The sequence below is a fragment of the Sipha flava genome, unplaced genomic scaffold (assembly GCF_003268045.1).
Source record: "Sipha flava isolate LNK unplaced genomic scaffold, YSA_version1 39_pilon_pilon, whole genome shotgun sequence".
Classification (NCBI taxonomy): Eukaryota; Metazoa; Arthropoda; class Insecta; order Hemiptera; family Aphididae; genus Sipha; species Sipha flava.
In genome coordinates this window covers 2,246,863-2,267,304 of record NW_020273107.1, presented here as the reverse complement: position 1 = coordinate 2,267,304, position 20,442 = coordinate 2,246,863, and the positions used below count along the sequence as shown (strand labels likewise).

At 29.1% G+C, this 20,442-nt stretch overlaps 3 protein-coding genes across 3 annotated transcripts; 1 reads left to right on the top strand and 2 right to left on the bottom strand.

The window, feature by feature from the left end:
* Positions 1-114: 114 nt before the first annotated feature.
* LOC112688536 (glucose-induced degradation protein 8 homolog) lies at positions 115-3,047 on the top strand. Its single transcript, XM_025561791.1, has 4 exons — positions 115-385; positions 478-674; positions 2,360-2,557; positions 2,619-3,047. The coding sequence occupies exons 1-4, from the start codon at positions 265-267 to the stop codon at positions 2,793-2,795; spliced, it is 693 nt and encodes a 230-aa protein (XP_025417576.1). The 5' UTR covers positions 115-264; the 3' UTR covers positions 2,796-3,047.
* Positions 3,048-9,927: 6,880 nt separating this feature from the next.
* On the bottom strand, positions 9,928-11,521 carry LOC112688538 (regucalcin-like). The gene is made up of 6 exons (XM_025561793.1): positions 11,388-11,521; positions 11,133-11,317; positions 10,865-11,065; positions 10,551-10,775; positions 10,383-10,495; positions 9,928-10,308 (listed from the first exon to the last, which is right to left on the bottom strand). The coding sequence occupies exons 1-6, from the start codon at positions 11,417-11,419 to the stop codon at positions 10,060-10,062; spliced, it is 1,005 nt and encodes a 334-aa protein (XP_025417578.1). The 5' UTR covers positions 11,420-11,521; the 3' UTR covers positions 9,928-10,059.
* Positions 11,522-12,632: 1,111 nt separating this feature from the next.
* On the bottom strand, positions 12,633-20,124 carry LOC112688540 (heterogeneous nuclear ribonucleoprotein Q). Its single transcript, XM_025561797.1, has 12 exons — positions 19,584-20,124; positions 19,221-19,365; positions 17,736-17,968; positions 17,567-17,671; positions 17,330-17,506; positions 17,130-17,265; positions 16,857-17,062; positions 16,648-16,797; positions 15,978-16,126; positions 15,742-15,836; positions 13,208-13,421; positions 12,633-12,717 (listed from the first exon to the last, which is right to left on the bottom strand). Exons 2-11 carry the CDS (start codon positions 19,357-19,359, stop codon positions 13,213-13,215), a joined length of 1,599 nt encoding a protein of 532 aa, XP_025417582.1. The 5' UTR covers positions 19,360-19,365; positions 19,584-20,124; the 3' UTR covers positions 12,633-12,717; positions 13,208-13,212.
* Between the last annotated feature and the right edge of the window lie 318 nt (positions 20,125-20,442).

The window sequence follows — 20,442 nt, the reverse complement described above, 5'->3', positions numbered from 1 at the left end:
TTATTATTATAATTATTTTAATATTGTGATAATGTTATCTTGTTACCACATTTGAGATTGAGATAAACATAAACAAGAGTACAATGCAGCCATATGACCACATCGTTGATATCACTAGATCAAAACCTTTGACAATCAACATTGTAATATATAATTATTTTCATTTTATGCATTACGATTTATGAATTCAGTAAGTCATTGTCTCCCTTAGTTTTTTTGAGTCAGAGTTTCATCTGCTACGTGTTACGTTATTTTAAACCCATTATGAGTTATTCACCGTCAACGCAGCCTAATGTCACCAAACCAGATTGGCTGAGTCGTATCGAAAACATGAAAGTCAACCGAAAAGACATGAACAAATTGATTATGAACTATTTGGTTTGTGGTAAGTACAAACGCAAGTTAATAAAATTTATCCATTCGAAAATTTTATTGAGATTATTGTGTGCCGTTTTTTGTTATTGTGAAATAATGTAGAAGGATTCAAAGAAGCGGCTGAAAAATTTGAACAAGAAGCAGGAATAAGTTCTCCGCTCAAATTAAACACTTGGGGTAATCGGATTAAAGTTATTGAGGCTGTTCAATCTGGTAAAATGCAAGAAGCCATTACACTTATTAACCAATTATATCCTGGACTGTTAGATGATGATCGTGATTTATACTTTCATTTACAGGTATACATTTTATCCCTTTTATTATAAGATTCAATTTTCAATTTAGCTTGCATGTATTCTTTTATAAAATTATAGTTGACCTATTATAGATATTGTTTATGTGATACCACCAATTTTGGTGATGTAAAATATAGTACTTCCATGTATTTTGAAATGTTTGCAAGTGTTTAAATAATTATATGTCCAGAATATATCTACTTAAATTTTTTATTTGCTGATTATAATTTTTTTTTTTATATTCATTTAAAATTCAAATAGTTTATAAAAAAAAAAAAAATTAGAAATCAGTTAAATCTATTATCTAGATCAGAGGTCTTCAATCTTTTTATGCAGCGGGTCACATCCGTAGTAAAAACATGTATTTTATACAAAAATTCAATTTTATTATTACAATTTATATGATTACATTTTTAATTACAAATTATTATTATTACCTATTTTAAAAATATTACAACTTTTTGTTCTGTCTTTCAGTAGAAAAAGCGTGGCTAATTCTTTATTGATATTAAAATTAGAATCAATACCCTGAACAAAAATTGCTAATTGAGCAGTAACTGACAAATCTGTACTTTCATCAAGGGCAAGCAAATAAAAAATAAATTTAGAAATTCGTTCTTTTAGTATACTTTTGATATCAGTTCCTAGTTCTTCTATACGCCTTGCTACAGTTACACCTGATAAACTCAATTTTGAAAAAAGTTGTTTTTGTGCTGGACATACAATTTCAGAGGCTGCTTCCATGCACTCTATTATAAATTCACCATCAGTAAATGGCTTCGATTTAGCTTCAATTTTTTGTGCTATTATATAACTAGCTTTGACACTGACTTCTGAGTCTTTATTACCTTTTTTTAAACTTGAAGAATAATCTTATATATTTTTCATTAAAATGCAAGTTTATCAATTTGAAGTTGTCCTTCTATCATATCATATTTTGCTGTATGTTTGGTAACTTAATGTCGTTTTAAATTGTACTCTTTCATCTCTGCAATCAATTCTTGACAAATCAAACATATTTCCTTTTCTTTAACTTGAATAAAAAAATAGTTATTAGATCATTTTTCTTGAAAAACGCGACTTTTATTTGAAATTTTATGTTTTTTACTGACTGATATATTATATTACAATACAAATATTATGAAGAAAATATAAGACTTTTTCACATAAACAAGTATTATGTTCGTTCCACAATCAATTACAATCTAACAGGCAACAGCCAACATTTATCTCTAGGTAAGTTAGGTCATTTATATCTAGGTAGATAATTTAATTTATCTTATAGCATATTTCCGAAAGCGATGGCTTAGCTGTTATAATTTTATCGTAATAGAAAATATTCATGCTTAATTTCAAATGTGATTGTGGGCCGCGGGTTAAAGACCCATGATCTATATTTTAGGAAAGAAGTGCTGTGTGTCACTATGTGTCTTTTCCCTTCACATTTTTCTTTTTTCAACATTTTCTTATTATTTCTTCATGCATAGATTGAACAGTTTTAGTTAATATATTTGCCTATTATTTCATGGATATTTCAAAAACCTTACTAGTCTAATAATTGTTAAAATTATTCACCTACTTTACAAATTTAATTATTTAAATTTAAAAATAAATTAATAATCAATAAACATTTTTTAATAAGTTAGATATAATATTTGTATTATTTATATTTATATTTATTTTTGAAGCAATTGCATTTAATTGAATTAATCAAAGAAGATAATATTGAGGAAGCACTTGTATTTGCCCAAGCTAAACTATCAGAAGTAGGAGAAGGAAATCCCGCTATACTTACAGAATTGGAAAGAACACTTGCCTTATTAGCATTTGAAGAACCGCAGAAAAGTCCATTTGCTGACCTTCTTCAGACCACACACCGAGAAAAAGTGAAATTCTAACTATACAATTTTGTATAAAATCTCATTATTTATAATTTCATCTTTTCAGGTATCTAGTGAGCTGAATGCAGCTATTTTAAGGTTTCACAATCAACCTACAATTACACCTAAACTTTATAACCTTATGAAGTTAATAATGTGGGCCCAAGATGAGCTAGATAGAAAAAAAGTTAAATTCCCGCATATGACTGACTTTGGATCAGCTACTTTGGAACCCCCTAAATGACGTATAGTTAATGAGTACGACGACGTATGTTGTGACTCTTTTTGGCTGTTTGATCATAAAGATTAAATTATAAGTTTTTTTTTTATATAAATATTCATTATTCATAACTACTTCCTAATATTCTTATATAGATCAGTTAGATACAATCCATTACTAAACAATAATGAAGAAAAACATTTAATTTTAATTTTATCTCATTGATTATATTAGCTTATGAAGTATTATGATGTTTCTATTAGGTAATTAAAATATTCAGATTTTTGCAATATACTTTAATATTATTTGTACATTATAACTTTTTACCAAAAAATATATTGTGTAAGTTTCATTTATTAGTAAATTATGTGTTTTAATTTATTAAAAAATACCTATAATTTGATATTAATTATTGATGCATCTATGTCAGAAAAATCCTATAATTTTATTTCACAAATTTACAATAATGCTATATTTGATAATTAATTATATTTACTGAATTTTTTGTATGAACTTTGAAAATAATATATTTTTAAATATAATTCATATTTTCATATAAATGTTTACAATATTTAATGTGTTAAAGTCCTCACACACTGCCGTGGTGGAAATATTAAAATCACAGACCTGAACACATTGCAGCGTTGGCAGTGGCGATTTTTATCTAGTATAAACATAATATATTTATATATTACATACAATAATTGTTTAGCTAATTAATTAATTCCTATGTCATTGATAAATTGACGATTTATCTATATAGTACGTATTACATTAAGTACTTAACTATTATACATATTATATATATATATATTGTATTGATTATTTTTATATGAATTATTTATGACTTGAATAGTTTCTAGGGAACAGTCGAAATCTAGACACCATATATATTAGATAGTATATGTACTATTAGCGTCTATTTGATAAGTAACTTGAAAATACCGCTGCGCGGTGGCGGTGAAATCGAGCATGTTGCGGTTCTTATAAATATCGTGCGGCGATATTTTACCGCTGCAGTGTGCGTACTCCCATTACAGTACGTGTGTAGAAATTTAACGCCACCACCACCGTGACAGTGTGTGGGGACCGTTATATCTATAATTCTGGTAATGAGTGTATATTTAAAGCATGAACATTAGAGTAATGTTCCAATGTTCATCATTATAGTGTATGTAAATAAAAGTAATCATTCAATAATGCCCTACATTTTAAAATGTCTTCTCTAAAAATAAATTAGTTTTACATTACAATACTTACAGACTTAATGTAAAGACAAAATAAAATTAATACAAAGATATATATTTAAATAAGTATGTTCATAAAATCATAAAAAGAAAAGGTGAATGATATATATGTAATAAAGCATATATTTGTAACCTTTTGGGTTTTCATCGGGGTTTCTTTTTTTTTTTTTTTTGACAGAAGGTTAGTGACGAGATTGGTTACAGGAAGTCGATGAAGTGTGTTTCTTTAAGAAATTGACTAAGTTTGATATTTTTTGGTTCAGGATTTAATATTTCAGTCAGGTGGTAGGACATCCGCAGTTTAACTCTCCGTATTAAATGTGCTATATTCAGTGAGAATATGATTGAAAGTAAGAGAGATCCTACAGCAGTGGCGTGTTGACAGTGATTTTGAAGGGCAATTGCTCGATAATTTTAAATGGGTGGTTGGGTGAGTACTAGATTTAGTGAGATATTTTTATCATCTGATTATGATATTTAACAAGAATCATAACTTCAATAATAACTACCTAGTAAGTATACTAAGAAAAGTTATCTAATAGAGTGCCACGATATTGTAAATAACAACATTGAATACGGCTATAATGAAATAGCAATATAGATAGCATTATAATTTTAGTTTTAATACCTACTACCCTGTACCAGGGGCGTATTTAGACTTACTTCTAGGGGGGGACTTAAATGTTTTCTTTAATTCAGGCTCAACATTTACAAGTAAAATTGTTGGTAGTATTTATATCAGGTGAATCCTTAATATTTGTAGTTTTCTAAACTTAAAGTTACTTACTTATTTTATTTACTTAAAATGGTCTTTTGTGTAGTTCTTTTTTAACACCTATCTTTGTTTTAAAAGTTTCGCTTATGTTTTATCTAATTTTTCACTAAGTATGGTCTCCAATCAAAATAATATATATTATTTATCGTTATGGGACATATAAACATTATAAGCAATTGAGCGTTTAACACTATAAATAATTTAAACGTTATTCAATTTAAGCGTTTAAACGATATACAAATTTAAACCTTTAAAAAAATTTTCATTTACCACTATTGACAGTTAAAACGTTATGAAAAATTTAGCGTTTTGCGTTATTTAAATTAGTGTAAAATTTGAAACTTTTTCTAATGTAGTAATACTATAAAATAAATCATAATTTTTATTTCTTAATAAAATACCCATTGCTTACATAAAAATTGTCTTGGTCTAAAAATTCTCGGGGGGGGGGGGATTGCCCCCATCGCACCCCCTCAAATACGCCACTGCTCTGTACTGTACTACCATTGATTAAATATATATATATATATATATATATATATATATGGTACTACCGGAGAAGAAAATCATTCGGTGAATAGCAATGATTTTTTGGTAAAAGACCGAAGAAAACGTCAGGCCGATCCAAAGAAGGACATTGAGAACGTTCCGGTGAAGGAATCACAATTCGATAAAATAGTCTGGGTCAATGACAGGTCATCGATGTCGGGGTTATACCACCCAGAAAAAAGTTCGGTGGAAATAAATGGGAATGAAAAAATTCCGAAAAAATTGGAGTTGCAAGCCAATATTTTGGAAAAAAACCAGAGGTAAGCAAAATCGAGGAACATTTTTCGGATATATTTTCAGGTGATACGGAGCAAACAGTATTAACAAAAAAACTGTTATTCTATCCGGTCATATCCTCAAATATTCTTATCTACCAGAATCGTGCAAAAGGAACGTTTGGAAGTTCTACGGAACGGAGCATTAGATGATCTCGGCGTCGGCGGAAAAAACAAGGGTACCTATTGGAAGTCCCGGTACTGGCCATCGAACTGGATTTCCCGTCTGGAGTAGTAGTGGCACTACTGGTTTCCTAAGCAGTGAGGGCGTATGTCAAACCGTGGATCTCGAACAAGTTCGGCCGGTGTTTTCTCGAAGAACTGTAAATAGTCCGAATGGCAGATGGGCGGATCCGAAAAATTACTTTCCTCGATATAAAAAGCGCTTATGACTCGGTTCATATTCCTGCACTAATTAGTTGGTTATCTTCTTGGTCGATTCCACTTCTATTTTATAATTTTGTTTCTCAGCTTTTCCATCTTCGTACCTCGTTTTCAACTTCCCTTTTGGGAAATATTTTTAGGGAGTCAGTTATCTCGGTTTACCTGGGGGTAATGCTTTAAGTCCCATCCTGTTCAATACTTATTTTCTCTCCGTCATGCATTCTTTATCGTCTAATGGCTTTCAAGGCTTTAATCGTCGCTTATTTCGTCGATCTGACAATTTTCTCGGTTCATAAAGATATTGATTTTGCCATCGGTCATCTGATTCTGCTCTTATTTGTCTCTCTACCGCTTTAACACCAGTTTTTTCATGGCAGCTCCCAAAAAATCAAAAGCCATCTTCTCAACTAGGCGGCGGCTTCCTTTATTTGTACCACCTGGGCATATGGACACTCTCATTATTCCATAAATTTCCACTGTTACCTATTTAGGTCTCATTTTTGATTCCAAAGTTCGCTGGAGTCCACATCTTCTATATCTTCTTTCTTTCACTTCAAAATGGACCATTTTATTTCGATCCATATATGGTACCATCTGGGGTGACCACCCCTCCTCCTTTCTTATAATCTACAAAGCTATAGTTAGAGCAAGGCTTGATTATGGCTCTTTTTTATTTGGCACAATCTGAAAAACTATTTTAAATTCCTAAAAGGACATGTGTTTACGTTTGATTCTCGGTGTCCTTCGTTTTGCTTCCTCCTCAGCTTTAGAAGTCGAGCCTATATGCTCCTCCCTTGGATGTACGGGCTCGCTGGTTAGGCAGTAAAATCATTATTAATAAATTATCCTCCTCTTTTCTCCATGCATCTATTCCTGCATTGTATTTATCAATTTTCCGTGTTTGGCGTTACTATACCAAATCTACCACTCTATTAGCTACTATTACGGATTTCATACACGTTTCTTCCAGCCGTCTGCCACTTTACGATATATCCTTTAAGGCTTTATCGTTAGATGTTCCTTCATTTATCTGTCTAACGTTCCTGGGTTTTCCTATTATAACTATTCGATCCTTCCCTCCATCCATCGTAAATGTTTAATTTAATGACTTAATTACTACTCATTATCCCAATTATTGCTTATTTTCACCGACGGATCAATTTTGGCAATATTCGCTGGTTATTATTTTTATATTCCTAGTGTTTCGATAAAATTTTCCAATATCGTTCCCTCATTTGACCAACTGACTATTATGAATATTCTAACACATTTTAATTGTATTAATTATTACTTATTTCAATGATTAAGATCAGAGGTCTCCAACCTACAGCCTGGTTCCGACCTTCAAGCTTTTCAAATCGGCTCCCCCCCAAATTTAATGATATTATGTCAATAGTATTCCAAAAATCTGAAAAAATAACCACGTGAAATGATTTCAATGTTAAGCTCCACTTACTTATGTGAACAGTTGTTTTCAAAAATCAAATACATTAAATCTAAGTATAGAACGAACTTTTACAAGTGTAACTGTTAATTGGAACAACAAAGATTGATGCAAACTATCAAGAAATTTTAAAATATAAGCAATTCCAAACTTTTTATGAAGCAACTTAATCATATCTCTATAAAATACATTTTTTATTATATAAATAAAAAATAAATATACATTTTTCTAAAATCTTAATAAATGTTATCTATTCTTAAACTTCATTACCTTTCTAATCCTCTAAAAATTTTGACTCGCCATGCCAAAGTGCATCATAGATTTGGCCCACCGTATAAAAAAGTTGGAGACCTCTGGTTTAGATCAAGGCCATTGACTAAATATACCAGTATGTATAGTATATTAAATATATTATATTTAATCAATGCCAAGGCTGTCTAAGCTCCAGATCCGTCAATGCATTTGCATTTTCCCGCCAATATTCTATTGTATTTTAAATTATTATTATTATTTCTTAAAGTCTCAAACAGTTAGTACTGCTTTTCAGAACTTCAAACTTTATAATTTCTTAAGTTCTTATTATTTTTCGGACAAGTGCTTATCACTCTTAAATTTCATTGTATATTTTATTGTTAATATATATTTGTTGCATACTCATCAGTATTATTTTTAATTATTTGTATGTTAATAGATGTGGTCCGGCGAGATTGGATACTAAATTGTTACTTGAAGTTAAGGTTTATAGATTATAATTTTTAAATCATAGATAATTTCTGTTTGAAGCAATCTCTATAATCTACAATCCTTGATTTTAAGTACTTATTATAAAAATAACGACAGGAGTACTTAGAATCTATGACTAAGCACCCGTATTTTACTATGTTACACAGTAGTAATCTTCAGAAAATGTAATATAATTTTAGAATTAGTACCTAAGGAAGACTTCTCTGCGACTTGTGATCTTGGCATGAAATTTGGCTCAACATATATTAGCAATAAAACTTTTTCTTCTCTAACTTTTGTAAAATATAAATATTGCAGTTCGTTAACTGCGTCTTTGATTTCAGATTTGATGTTATTACCAACATCAGGTTTATAAACAAATATTAAAAAAATATTAACTAATAAGTTTCTTCGTAGATCTCACTGATGTTTTTTTTTTGCATTATAACAACATAAGCAATTAACACTTGGTTAGATTTAAATATCTATGTATAGAAGAATCATGAGTGTAAGTCTTGTTCATAAGATGGCCCTCCAGTTAAATGTAATTGCAATTACATGAAATTATAGCCCACTTCTATAGTAAATTGTTCAGCCTCGGTTTAGATTATCTATATAAGTATATTTTAATTTTCCATAGCTGACATAGTCATTTGATGCTGAATTTGTTAAACATGATGTTGGTAAAAAAATTAACTTCTACCTGAATAGTAATGATATTGTTTTGACATATGAATTAGTATTGTGTAACGTAGAGAGAATGAAAAGCCGTAGAGAACAACGGACAAAGTTCCCTTCGAATTTCTTTGATTACATTTTTTTAAGGTCCCCTCGAACAAGCCTGCCACATTGTATCGCCTAATCGGTGGTTCCGAGTGGTAGGTGTGTTATCGGTTTTAAATAAGAAAAAAAAGTCCCCTAGTTTATAGCTATAGTCAGGAAAAGATTTTGGAGGAGTTGGAAACATAAATGTTTTTGACTATCAAATTTTAAAATCAATTAATTCTATTTTAAGAAAAAAGGTCTAGGGTCTGAATCCTTACCCCTCTACCAACGGCTTTATTCTCATATAATTATTAAAATTACACACAAGTTGTATGACGAATTAACTTTTTATAGTTGCTCAAAGATATTATGTTTGATCATTGATTACAGAATAAGATTTATACTCTATAATCAATTGCTTTAACAAGTTGTGCTTATGTTGTTTTAATCTGCATGTACCAGGAAAGTTTTATTACCACTGATCGAGAGACCTAAAAAAATATTCAAGCATTCTTTTAGATGATTTATTAACCGTGTTTAGCCCATGCAGTATTTCTGTCTTGTCTTATCTACGGACTCTATATCCTGTTTATGGAAACGATTAACGGAAGTTGTGATTAAAAATCACCATGGTTTTTTCAAAATTACTGAAGATGGTTTCGTTTAGAAACACGTTAAAAACTTCCAAGTGTAGTTTAATAGTTCCTGTACCACTTTCTCTTCTAATTACAACCAGAATTTTCTTAACTAAACGCAAATCATGTATATTGGTAGCGTTGATTAATTTAATAATTTAAAGTTCATTATGAGTACTTCTTAAATGAGTTCATAGTGAGTACAGCGTCAGTGGATATAAATGCAAATAATTCTATGAAATAAAAATATCCTTAGTAAACGAAATATAATTTACTAATTTGTTGTTTAGTAAGTATTTTTAATATATTTATATTAATTGGTAAAAATTATAATTTTTTTTTATTAAGAAATATTAAAATGTTCATTGGAATAATGTAATATATTTATTAGTATAGTATTCCATAAATTTAACAGCAGTTAAGTTAGTTCCAAGTTTAGTTAAAAGATCATTTCACTATAAAAATACAACAGATATTTAATAATCAAATTTTTATAAGAGTCGAAAACATTTTCCACGAATTCGACGATTCGGCTTCCCCACAACGCCAAGACCTGATACTTCTAGAACTTTTCCTGACATTGGATATTCGTTGAATTTTTCAGGTGTTACTCCGCGACTAATTGTTGTCACGTATAGCTTATCCAATTTGGGACCACCAAACGTAACTGAAGAAACTTTTTCTGCCATGATCTTCAGCTTACCCAATAACTTGGCACTGGAACCACTGACATGCAGTACCTGTAAGTTTGTCAATTTACACGAGTGGTATATTATTAATTATATTGTAAACGACTGCAATCGGTTTTATTTACCTGAGCGCCGTCGTAATTAGCGATCCAAAGATTATCATTAGCGTCTATTGTCATTCCGTCCGGGACACCTGGTATATTGTCAGTCTTGAAGTCATAAAATGTTCTGCGGTTTGCTGTAAATTAAACTATTATCAAACAACGAATAAAAAATGTAAAAAAAAAAATTACAAATAGAAGCCGTAGAGGGATCGTAGTCGAAAAGCACTATTTGTTTGGTCGGCGAATCTATGTAGTACATCCTAGTACCATTTTCATTCCAAGCAAGTCCGTTGGAAACGGAAACTCCAGGTAAGATGGGATCAAGGTTTTGGAAACAACCGGTGTCGTTAAGTTTATACAAAGTTCCACGATTCGGCGGGATATTTCCGGCAGCGTCTTCGAATCCCATTGTACCTAAACAAATTATAAAATTGATCTTCAATTCAACACTTATATTGAAGTATTAATCACTGATATCATCTATCAAAAATTCTATAATTTACCAGCCCACAAATAGCCGTTATTGTCCGCTTTAGCATCGTTCCATCGGTTACCGGGTTTATTGTGGTCTACTGTAACCAATCCGGTGACTTTATGAGTATTTTCGTTGAGATTCCACCGAAGGCTAGAAAGCGTGGTACCTAATCCGATGACAAATAGGCCTTGTTGACCAGCAACAGGAATTACAAAACTTACGTCTTCATCTGGAACATGATTTTAAAATCATTAAATCTAAAGTCGAAACTAAAAGCAGTTATTTGATTAATTTACCAAACTTAACGTGCTCCAAACGGTTTTGATAAAATCTATATACTCGGTGTTCAGAAATGTCAACAAAATACAGGACGTTATTTTCGAGATCCCAAAATGGTCCTTCACCGTGAACCATTACATTGTCAGTCACTTCTCTGATCGATGCCTCATTGTAGTTCACAGCATAAGCCATGGCTGCCCAACTAAAAAATAAAACCGCTTAGTGTGATAAATCCGTCAGGGACGGATGGGATAGTTTACTAAAACACTAACTTTAGGAGCACAATACATTTGAGTACTGACATCGTGATTAACTAACCAATTGACTGACAGTGTCTGTAGTTGTAAGATATAAAAGTATCAATAAATAGTTCGAGGTCTTACATGGTTGGTTAATTATGATAAATTTAAATGTTGTTCTATGTACCGGATATCAATGTCATTTCCTCAAATAACAATCTATCAAAAATACTCAGAAAGTACTGTTATATTAGGTGTATTCATTCATTTTTCTTTATCACTCACCTTGAGAATAATTTTAGATTAATTATAAATTGCAAGGACATAGCATTAGGAACAATTAAAAATAGCTTATATAACACCTAATAAAATGATTGTCTTAATTAATTTGTTCCTTTGATTAACCATGAATGATTATAGGAGTTTCACAAAATAGAAAACGATTATTTATTTTTTAAACATTATTTTCTATTTATTGTTTTACAAGTACTAGTATAATGATAAAAATAATAACATTTATAAGGACAAAACTGCTAAAGACAAATCTGTTTTTACACAAATAATAAGAAAAAAATTATGAGTATAATAATTACAAAGCGTCAAGTACTAATATGTCAATAATGTAAAATGTGTTGCAATTGTTTTAAAGCTATTGAATTGGATGTATGAACTGAAAGCAAAGCATAATTTAAAAAAAATAATAATAAAATTATGTATATGGGCAGTAATTATAGTAAAGAAAATTGAGGTATAGTCTCTTAAAAAATTGTATATATATATTTATATAAAAAAAATTATAATACACAAGTCTAGGTGTTTATGACTGAATACGAAAAGAAATCAAATAATGTTTAGTGAAAACTTGAATTTCAAATGATAGTCCCCCTAAACAATACAATATGCCTCCAGAAATAGGGGGAAAAATTTTGGTAAATATTTTAAAAAAAAATTCTTCAAATTAACAAGATAAAAAAATTAAGAAAAAAATAACAAAGTTTTAAATAATTGACGGTTTGTTTACTAAAAAAAAAAAAAAAAAACAATTTTTAACACAGCTCTTATGCTTTTAGATAAAGATATAATATGAATCGAAAGACAAGGTGGAAGTAATAATAATAAAAAAAAATATATCTAAATAACAATGAAATTAGGTAACATGAGCGAGAAATTGAGATACTAATGGTTAAGAACTAAAATAAATTAGAACAACCACTCGCGATCAGAGTTGCTGACATCAAGTGTACAGCGCTTTCGCTCTCGCCCCATCCAGCCGTTTGTGCCGATGCCTTACACCTGAAGCTGTTGCAGGTCCGATTGCGCAGACCCCCCTCTTTCTGGAGACTTTTGTCAGACCTCTTTTCGCCTAAAATGAAAAAAGCAATATTAGATAAATTGTTGTCATGATATCAAATAAGTATTCTGTTTATTTCAAGAGACGTAATTTTATCCAGCAACACGTACCTCCATAAAATAAACTATCCCAGTCTAACGAAGTAAAATCCATGCAACTAATCATAATTTAGAAAACAACTTCAGCATTGTTGCTGTGTGTATTGATTAGTGAAATAGAAGGAAAATAAGGACAGTGAAGGCCATAATTAGGTATTTCCAGAACCAGTATATTTTTTTTGAAATAATATATATATATATTTCAAGATAAATACGATTGCTATTAGACTAACTGAACTTAATCAACAGTAAAAACTGACAAAAAATATATTTTAAATACACAACAATTTGAAATTTTATTAGATTTAAAGCTAATAATAATGAAATAGATATATTTGTTATTTAGAAATAACCACAACAGCCTTAAAAAAAATTAAATAGATAAATATAACTGCAAAACTTGCCTTGTTTATCTTGTAAACTTCCCATGGTTTGAAGCGCCGCTACTATTTCCAGCTGCGCCAACTCGGCCACTACTGCCATTTCCCCATGAACGATTGTTCGGTGTAACTCCATGCCATTGTCTATTTCCTGTTGGTGCTGATCCCCAAGAACCGGTAGCTCCAGCATCCCATCGACCTGCAGGCCACATCCATGAATTAAATCCCCATTGCCAATCTATAAACCACGAATAACATACTCAATATTCAATTATATAAAGTCAAAACTTTATACATGCTAATAAATTTTATTTATTCAAATATTTTTTCTTAAATAAAATAATAATGGAAAAAAATAATAAAAATATTGATTTCATAAAATCTATAATACTTAATAAGAATTTTGTTCAAATTAAAACTAATACTTTTAAACTATTCTAATTTTCTTATTTCTAATAAATAAAAAATTAATAAGATCTTAATCAAACAAAATAAATAATACTAAGATTTCTACCAAATAATGTTTACAAACTTGTTAATAAATAGTTTTAATAGCTTCAAGAAGGTGTTTTTTTAATACATAATAATTTAATTTATCTTTTTTAAACCTAATTAAGTTTTGATTGATACAATATTGCTTCCAATTGTATAAAAGGAGTGGTTTAATTAATCAGTTGATAAACTTTAAACAATTATCTTTTACTAAATGAAAACAAATTCTTATTATTCAGTTATACATATAATTTATAGAACACCCTCTTAAAACAATTTGTACAAGCACATGTTAGGTAAAATTACCATAATTCTTTCTGTCGAATTTATGCATTTGCTGACAAAACACATACTGTAAGGCATCATTGAAAAAATGATCTTGTCATTATCAAACATGTTATCCAAGTAACCATAGTCTGTGTAATAGTTGTTGCATAAAATAGTTGGAAGAAGAGTAAATGCTGCCGGAAACAATTTGTATTCTGGACATAGGAAAAAATTAACATGCAAAAGAAATAAACAGAATATACCAGGATATAGGATTACAATATAGGATATTATTTTCTTTTCTTTTATATGTTGATTTACCTCGTTAAGGCTTCAATAATTTTAAATGGCTGAAAGACAAAACCGAATGACGAAAAAAAAAAAAAAAAAAAAAATATTTATATTGTACTTTAAAATTGAAATAGTACAAATTCACATCCAGGACATTCATAATGATAATTAATAATAATAATGTTTAAGTACTTATCAAATTATTTTACTTATATTACCTTGAATGCTTTTAACATTTATAAACCAAATGTAAGTGTTTATTTTATTATGAGTAGGACGGAAAAAATTCTTTATGGAAGAGGTAATAATCTAATTTGAAAAATACATTGTTACAACAATGACACTGAATGTATTTATTAAAATTAATCTATTAATTTCTATTAATGTTATCAAAAATATAGATAAATAAATATTTATGTAAAATTTAAAAACATGATTTCATTTAAAATTACCAATTAAATGTTTCTTTATTTTTATATATAAGATTTAAATCTAAATTTTACAAAAAATTTCATTTATATCACTTCAATAATAAACAACATTATTTATTTTGTTGTTATTTCAGCCTTTTATATTTATATAAATCCTTTTTATATTGCTTTTTGGAATTATTCCAGCTATGCAATTTTAACATATGTATTTTGCTATAACAATAAAAAAAAATGTAATTTAATTAATAAGAAATGAAAAAGTACGCTTCTTAATTATGTAAGATAGTAGGTACAGTTCTCAATCTATGCCAAACATGAAATATAGACTACAGTATTTAAGTTATTATTATTTTCCGAAGTATTAATGTCGATTGTTATCAATCCAGTATGTCTATAACATCAACCATTTTAACTTTTCAAAATGTCAGGTAAATTAAATCAGTCTTTCAGAAAAAAAAAGGACTGGAAACAGTAACAAGATATTAATAACATACTGTTTGGTATTTCATCATTATTTATTATATAGGTTTAATTTAAACGAAATAGCTTAGATGAATTATGCATCAATCACTTCAGTGAATGTAGAATATATTTGTTTTAATATATAAAAATATTTTTCCTGATAATTATTTAATGATTCATCTAATTCACAACTGAAATTTAACTATAAACATGGTTGTAACTTCAATAAATTTAGAATTTTTTTGAACTGAATTTTACACCTAGTAGTAGTAGTTTTTTTTTGTTATTTTTCTTTTTAAAATACAAGCCTTATAAATAACTAATTTTCTATGAAATTGTTCAACTTCCAAAAATAAATACAAATTAATTCTGAATTAAAAATAAACATTATTAAATATATATTAACTTAAAGATTAAAATATTAAAGAATATTATATAATTTAAAACTATTAGAAGTTTAACTCTAACGTGCAAACATTAATGTACATGCATCATAATTATATTATTACCTCAGACCAATCCCAATACTGGTATCAATAAACAAATAAAATATTAAAAATGAAAATTATGTAGTTAGAATGTGATAAGTAATCTTTGATATACTGATATACTCACCAAAATCACCTAGGCCAGCCATACGTAAATTATTCGAAGCAGCACGATATCCTGGTCTTGGAGCACCCATTAATGATATTGGTTGAGGTATCAACCTAAAATGTATAGCATATATAAAAATTATAACAGTTAAATTATTCCATAAAATATACCACAAAACGAATACTTATTACAAATAACGATTTAAAATATTAATTATCCAATTATATCAGTTAATAAAATTAATATTTAATTACCCAAAAGCACGTCCTTGCATATTAGTAAACATACGACGTTCTCTAGCTCTTAAAATTTCTTCTTTTTTCTTTTTATCTGAAGGAGGTTTAGCTAGTGATACTTCCAAAGTAGCTCCATCTAAATTACTACCATTAAGTTCTTCTAAAGCCTAAAAAAGTTATTAACTTGTAATATTTTTTAATAAAACCATAAATTAAAATGTAATCTACCTAAAATAAAATAAATCGGGGGCAATATTAAATTTTCCTTGTTTAGGATTATGTTTAGATTGATTAAAAACATGAGATCTTAAATGTAGGAGTTACATATTTGATTTAAATAAAATTATATAATTGAAAGTCAAGAAAAAAAAGAAAAATAATATTCAAGATAGCACATATAGTACATATAAAATAAATAAAATAGAGTACATAAATGTTTGTTTCTAGTTTAGAAATAATAATTAATTTGTATGCAATTTAAATTAATAATAAACTTCAATATAAACTACAGGTACATCAAAAATACTACAGTAATTAAAAAATTAAAATACATCATACATATCAACTTGTATAATAACATTTCTTATTATCTACAATACCAATACATAATTCAGCTTCTATATATGATAACTATAAAATATTTGTCAATCTTGAATTGACATTGACATAAGTTTTATATTTGTATTACCTTAAGAGCACAACCTCTATCATTGAAATGAATGAAAGCATAATCTTTAATTTTTTTTACTCTTTCAACAGAACCATAAGCTTCAAAAGTTTCTTTTAGACGATTTTCAGTCACTTCTTGTGTTAAATTTCTAACATACAATACTTTAACCTATAATGAACAAAATATATTTATTTATTTTTTTTTTTTTAACTTATGTAGATATTCACTTTTGACATAGTTTCATCATCAGGTTCTTCTTGAGGATCTGCCCAATCAACAATTATATCACAACCCCACACTTTATAGTTTGGAGCACTTAAGCGTCTTTTTGCTACTGAGGCTGCTTTATGAGAATCATATTCTAGAAAACAAAATCCACGGTTTTTCCGACGATCATCAGGAGAACTGTAAATAATGACTTCGGTAAGTCCACCTTAAAAAAAAAATTAAAAAAAAAAAATAAAACAATTAAAAAATTCACTTTTAAGTTATATTATTACTTGTTATTTTGCCAAATTCTTCCATTATATCTTCTTTCCCTTTTGATTTAGGAATGTTTCCAATAAAGAGACGAAGATTAGGTACACTAATATTCACTTTAATAATTTTGCCAGGCTTAATTTCATAACCATCGAGCTGAAATATGAATTTCATAATTTGTTTAACATACACTTAATATGTTGAAAATAATATTAATTACTTCTATAGTAGCTTTTTCAGCTTCTTCCTTAGTAGTATATGTAACAAAAGCATATCCACGATTGGTACCAGAAAGTGGGTCCATCATCAAACGCAGATCATAGATCTTACCACACTTCTCAAATAAAGGAATTAATTCATCTTCAAACACAGTATTTGGTAATTTCCCACAAAAGACCTAATCAATATTTGATTATATTAATAAAATGTCACTATATTAAATCAAATATTTATTTACTTCACAACCAGCAGTTGGTTTGGGATCAGTCCAGTCAGGTGGAGGGCCATATTTCCGTTGCCCAGTTGTTACATCAAACTTATAATTAGTTCGATTTAATATTTCCTGAAAATACAATAAAAAAATAAAAAAAAAAAATTAATTTAGATAAAATTGGTTGTTTAAATACCTTGACTTTATCAAATTCTGGTCCTTTGGGTGGTTGAGCAAATGGTTCTTGAGGTGTTATTCTTGTTTTTTGCCTATAAGTTTTCATAACTCCACATAAATATGCAGATTTATTAGATACATGTAATAAATTGCTATCAAGAAATTGAGACAGAACTCCTATAGCGGCATCTACTGGAAATTCTTTTAAAGCATCTAATGCTCGAGTATCCAAATCTGAATGTGCTAGTTTACCTAAAATAAAAATATGAATTAATTACACTAAATATTAGTTAATGTAAAAATAGAAATTTTTTTTTTTTTTAAACAATAACTTCAATTTAGTAATGTTATATAGAACTCTACGCTATAATATTTGATAGGTAAGTGAATTACCAAATTAAAAAAAAAAATTTTCAGAAACAATAATAATTAATAAAAAATGTTTTTTTTTTTTTAAATTTAATTCCAATAAACATTAAAATATAAAATTTATTTACTAAAAATATTGTTATAGATTAGTCATACATATGAATGGAATGCTACTAAATATTTAAAGTAGATAGAAACAATAACTTCTTAAATTGATAGATAACAAATACAATATGTGTAGGTATAAGATTGTGTTCAATAGGTAGCAATTCATCCTTTCATCATATTTTAAATATTTCATTACTGATTAATCTTATTTTTAACTAAAATATGATATAATTAAAATTTTTTTTTTAAAAAAATGGAACTTTCAATTGAAAAATACGAATATCTATATGACATTATATTATAGAATACAATGTGTCATATGTCATGTAATATAAAGAAAATACCCAAGAAAAGATAAATACCAAAAAATTAATTATTTATATTCAACAGGATGATAAAACCAGAATAATCAAAATTATTCTCAAAGTATGTTTTTATATGAATATAAATGAAAAAATGGTCATATCTATTTTAGCACCTAAATGACAAAACAATTTTATTAGAATATATATATATATATATTAAATAAAAATTAATCATTCTGATATCTATGTGATAAACCCTAATGAAAATAAAATAAAAAGACTTTTTCTATACTTACAAATAAATCAAATAAACCTGAAATGTTGTATTAAATATATTAAATTCACAAATAAATTTTACGAATTTACTCAAAAAATAAGGAGACATTTTTATCAATTGTCTGTCTTAGCCTAACAATATTGAAATAAATGGTGTTTAAGATTATCAGTAAATTAAATAATGGCAGACACAACATTGATTTTAGATATTTTCCTATTTCATAAGAAAGTAGTAAACTGTTTTTTTTAAAAAGCCAAACGCTAAATTTATCTGATCCAACCACGTTGGCAATGTACAAATATTTGCATCATAAGATTTGATTAAAAATAATGGATATAAAGGTGTCCTATAAAGAACGAATACTTATTCAATATATTAACTACACGTCCACAACTAGTATTCAACCAAAATAAATCAATTTAATTGTTTTTTATTACAATCTTACCACTCTTATAAATCTCATCTAGCCTGTCAGCAACCAATTCATGAATACCATATTCAAGTAGTTTTTTGTGATCTTCAGACTTCTGAGTGGTGGTTTGCGATTCGTCAGCGTTTTTATTGATTTCAGTGTTAACTTCCATAACTGACTGAAAAATCATACAAACCACAAATAATATAAAAAGAATGTGAAAGAAGAGTGATAACTGAGAAGCTAACAAAGTGATCAGTAATGAATAAATCATATAAAAATTATCAATTTTTAGAAGTTACGCAAATTGTTGGTTGACCTATCTGTGATAGCGCAACAACTAGTAATGAATTTGGCGCATAGAAAGTAGTAGAAAAACGCGTCTACAGTACTCACGAAATAATACGGCGACTCTTGTGGAGGTGTAATGCACAGTTGTTGCAGCAAAACGTTTAGCACACGCAGAGCGTCAGATGCAATTTGTGATTTGATACAGTTTTTCTAACATATCCGGCAACGGAGACAGGCGACCGGTACGAGATGTATATAAATGAAGTCAATGATATATAAAGAAAAAAAAGTGTGTTCGCGTGAATGTTAGAGGGGTCGATGCCGGCGTCCGTGTCAATTTAGCCGAAGCGGTGATGTCGTTGGCGTGTGCCCGGTGTCGTGTGTACGGGGCGGCGGTTCGAAGAAAATGTCGTTATCGTCCGGACCGTATACTAGTATCGCGGTGAAGGAGGGAGCGACGGATGGTGTTGCTCGCGTACGTGCGAGCAATGACGGTAGCGAAGACAACGACGGCGACGAAAGCGAACACGGTAGCAGACAGAATACAAGCGAAAAGGGTTAAATTGGTCAAATTCGGCAAAGTGACGCTGCCGCTGCGGGAGAACCGTGTGCGGGAAAAAAAATAAACAGAAAAAAACAACAATCCAGGAACCGTTTTTCGCAAATTCGCGCGTTCCCATTGGCCGGGACGACGTAACGGCTCTTGCAAGCTGCATTGGTGCCAACCGAAACCGGTCGTCACCGTACACTTTTCCTACATTGCTACACACCGCACGTATACGTGTATACAATATACATACATGCATACACCTTCATTTAACCCGTTCGTTCCCACACGCCGCTTAGCTCTTTCATTTCTCGGAATTTTTTTCTCCCGTTCTCCCCTCACAAATTTGAAACCGCGATTGTTGACTGCGGGAGCATTTTTTAGTTCTTACCCTTCCGTCGTCGTATACGCACGCAC

Bases quoted from the DNA above. Each gene is read 5' to 3' on its own strand.
- LOC112688538 (XM_025561793.1), bottom strand. From the start codon at position 11,419: ATGTCAGTACTCAAATGTATTGTGCTCCTAAA. The intron at 11,066-11,132 runs GTAAATTAATCA...ATCATGTTCCAG, and splicing joins TTTGGAGCACGTTAAGTTTG to ATGAAGACGTAAGTTTTGTA. The intron at 10,496-10,550 runs GTAATTTTTTTT...TTTAATTTACAG, and splicing joins TCCCTCTACGGCTTCTATTT to CAAACCGCAGAACATTTTAT.
- LOC112688536 (XM_025561791.1), top strand. From the start codon at position 265: ATGAGTTATTCACCGTCAACGCAGCCTAATGTCACCAAACCAGATTGG. The intron at 386-477 runs GTAAGTACAAAC...GAAATAATGTAG, and splicing joins TATGAACTATTTGGTTTGTG to AAGGATTCAAAGAAGCGGCT. The intron at 675-2,359 runs GTATACATTTTA...TTATTTTTGAAG, and splicing joins ATTTATACTTTCATTTACAG to CAATTGCATTTAATTGAATT.
- LOC112688540 (XM_025561797.1), bottom strand. From the start codon at position 19,359: ATGGAAGTTAACACTGAAATCAATAAAAACGCTGACGAATCGCAAACC. The intron at 17,969-19,220 runs GTAAGATTGTAA...TTTTTATTTTAG, and splicing joins AGATGAGATTTATAAGAGTG to GTAAACTAGCACATTCAGAT. The intron at 15,837-15,977 runs GTAATTAAATAT...TATACATTTTAG, and splicing joins ATGCAAGGACGTGCTTTTGG to GTTGATACCTCAACCAATAT.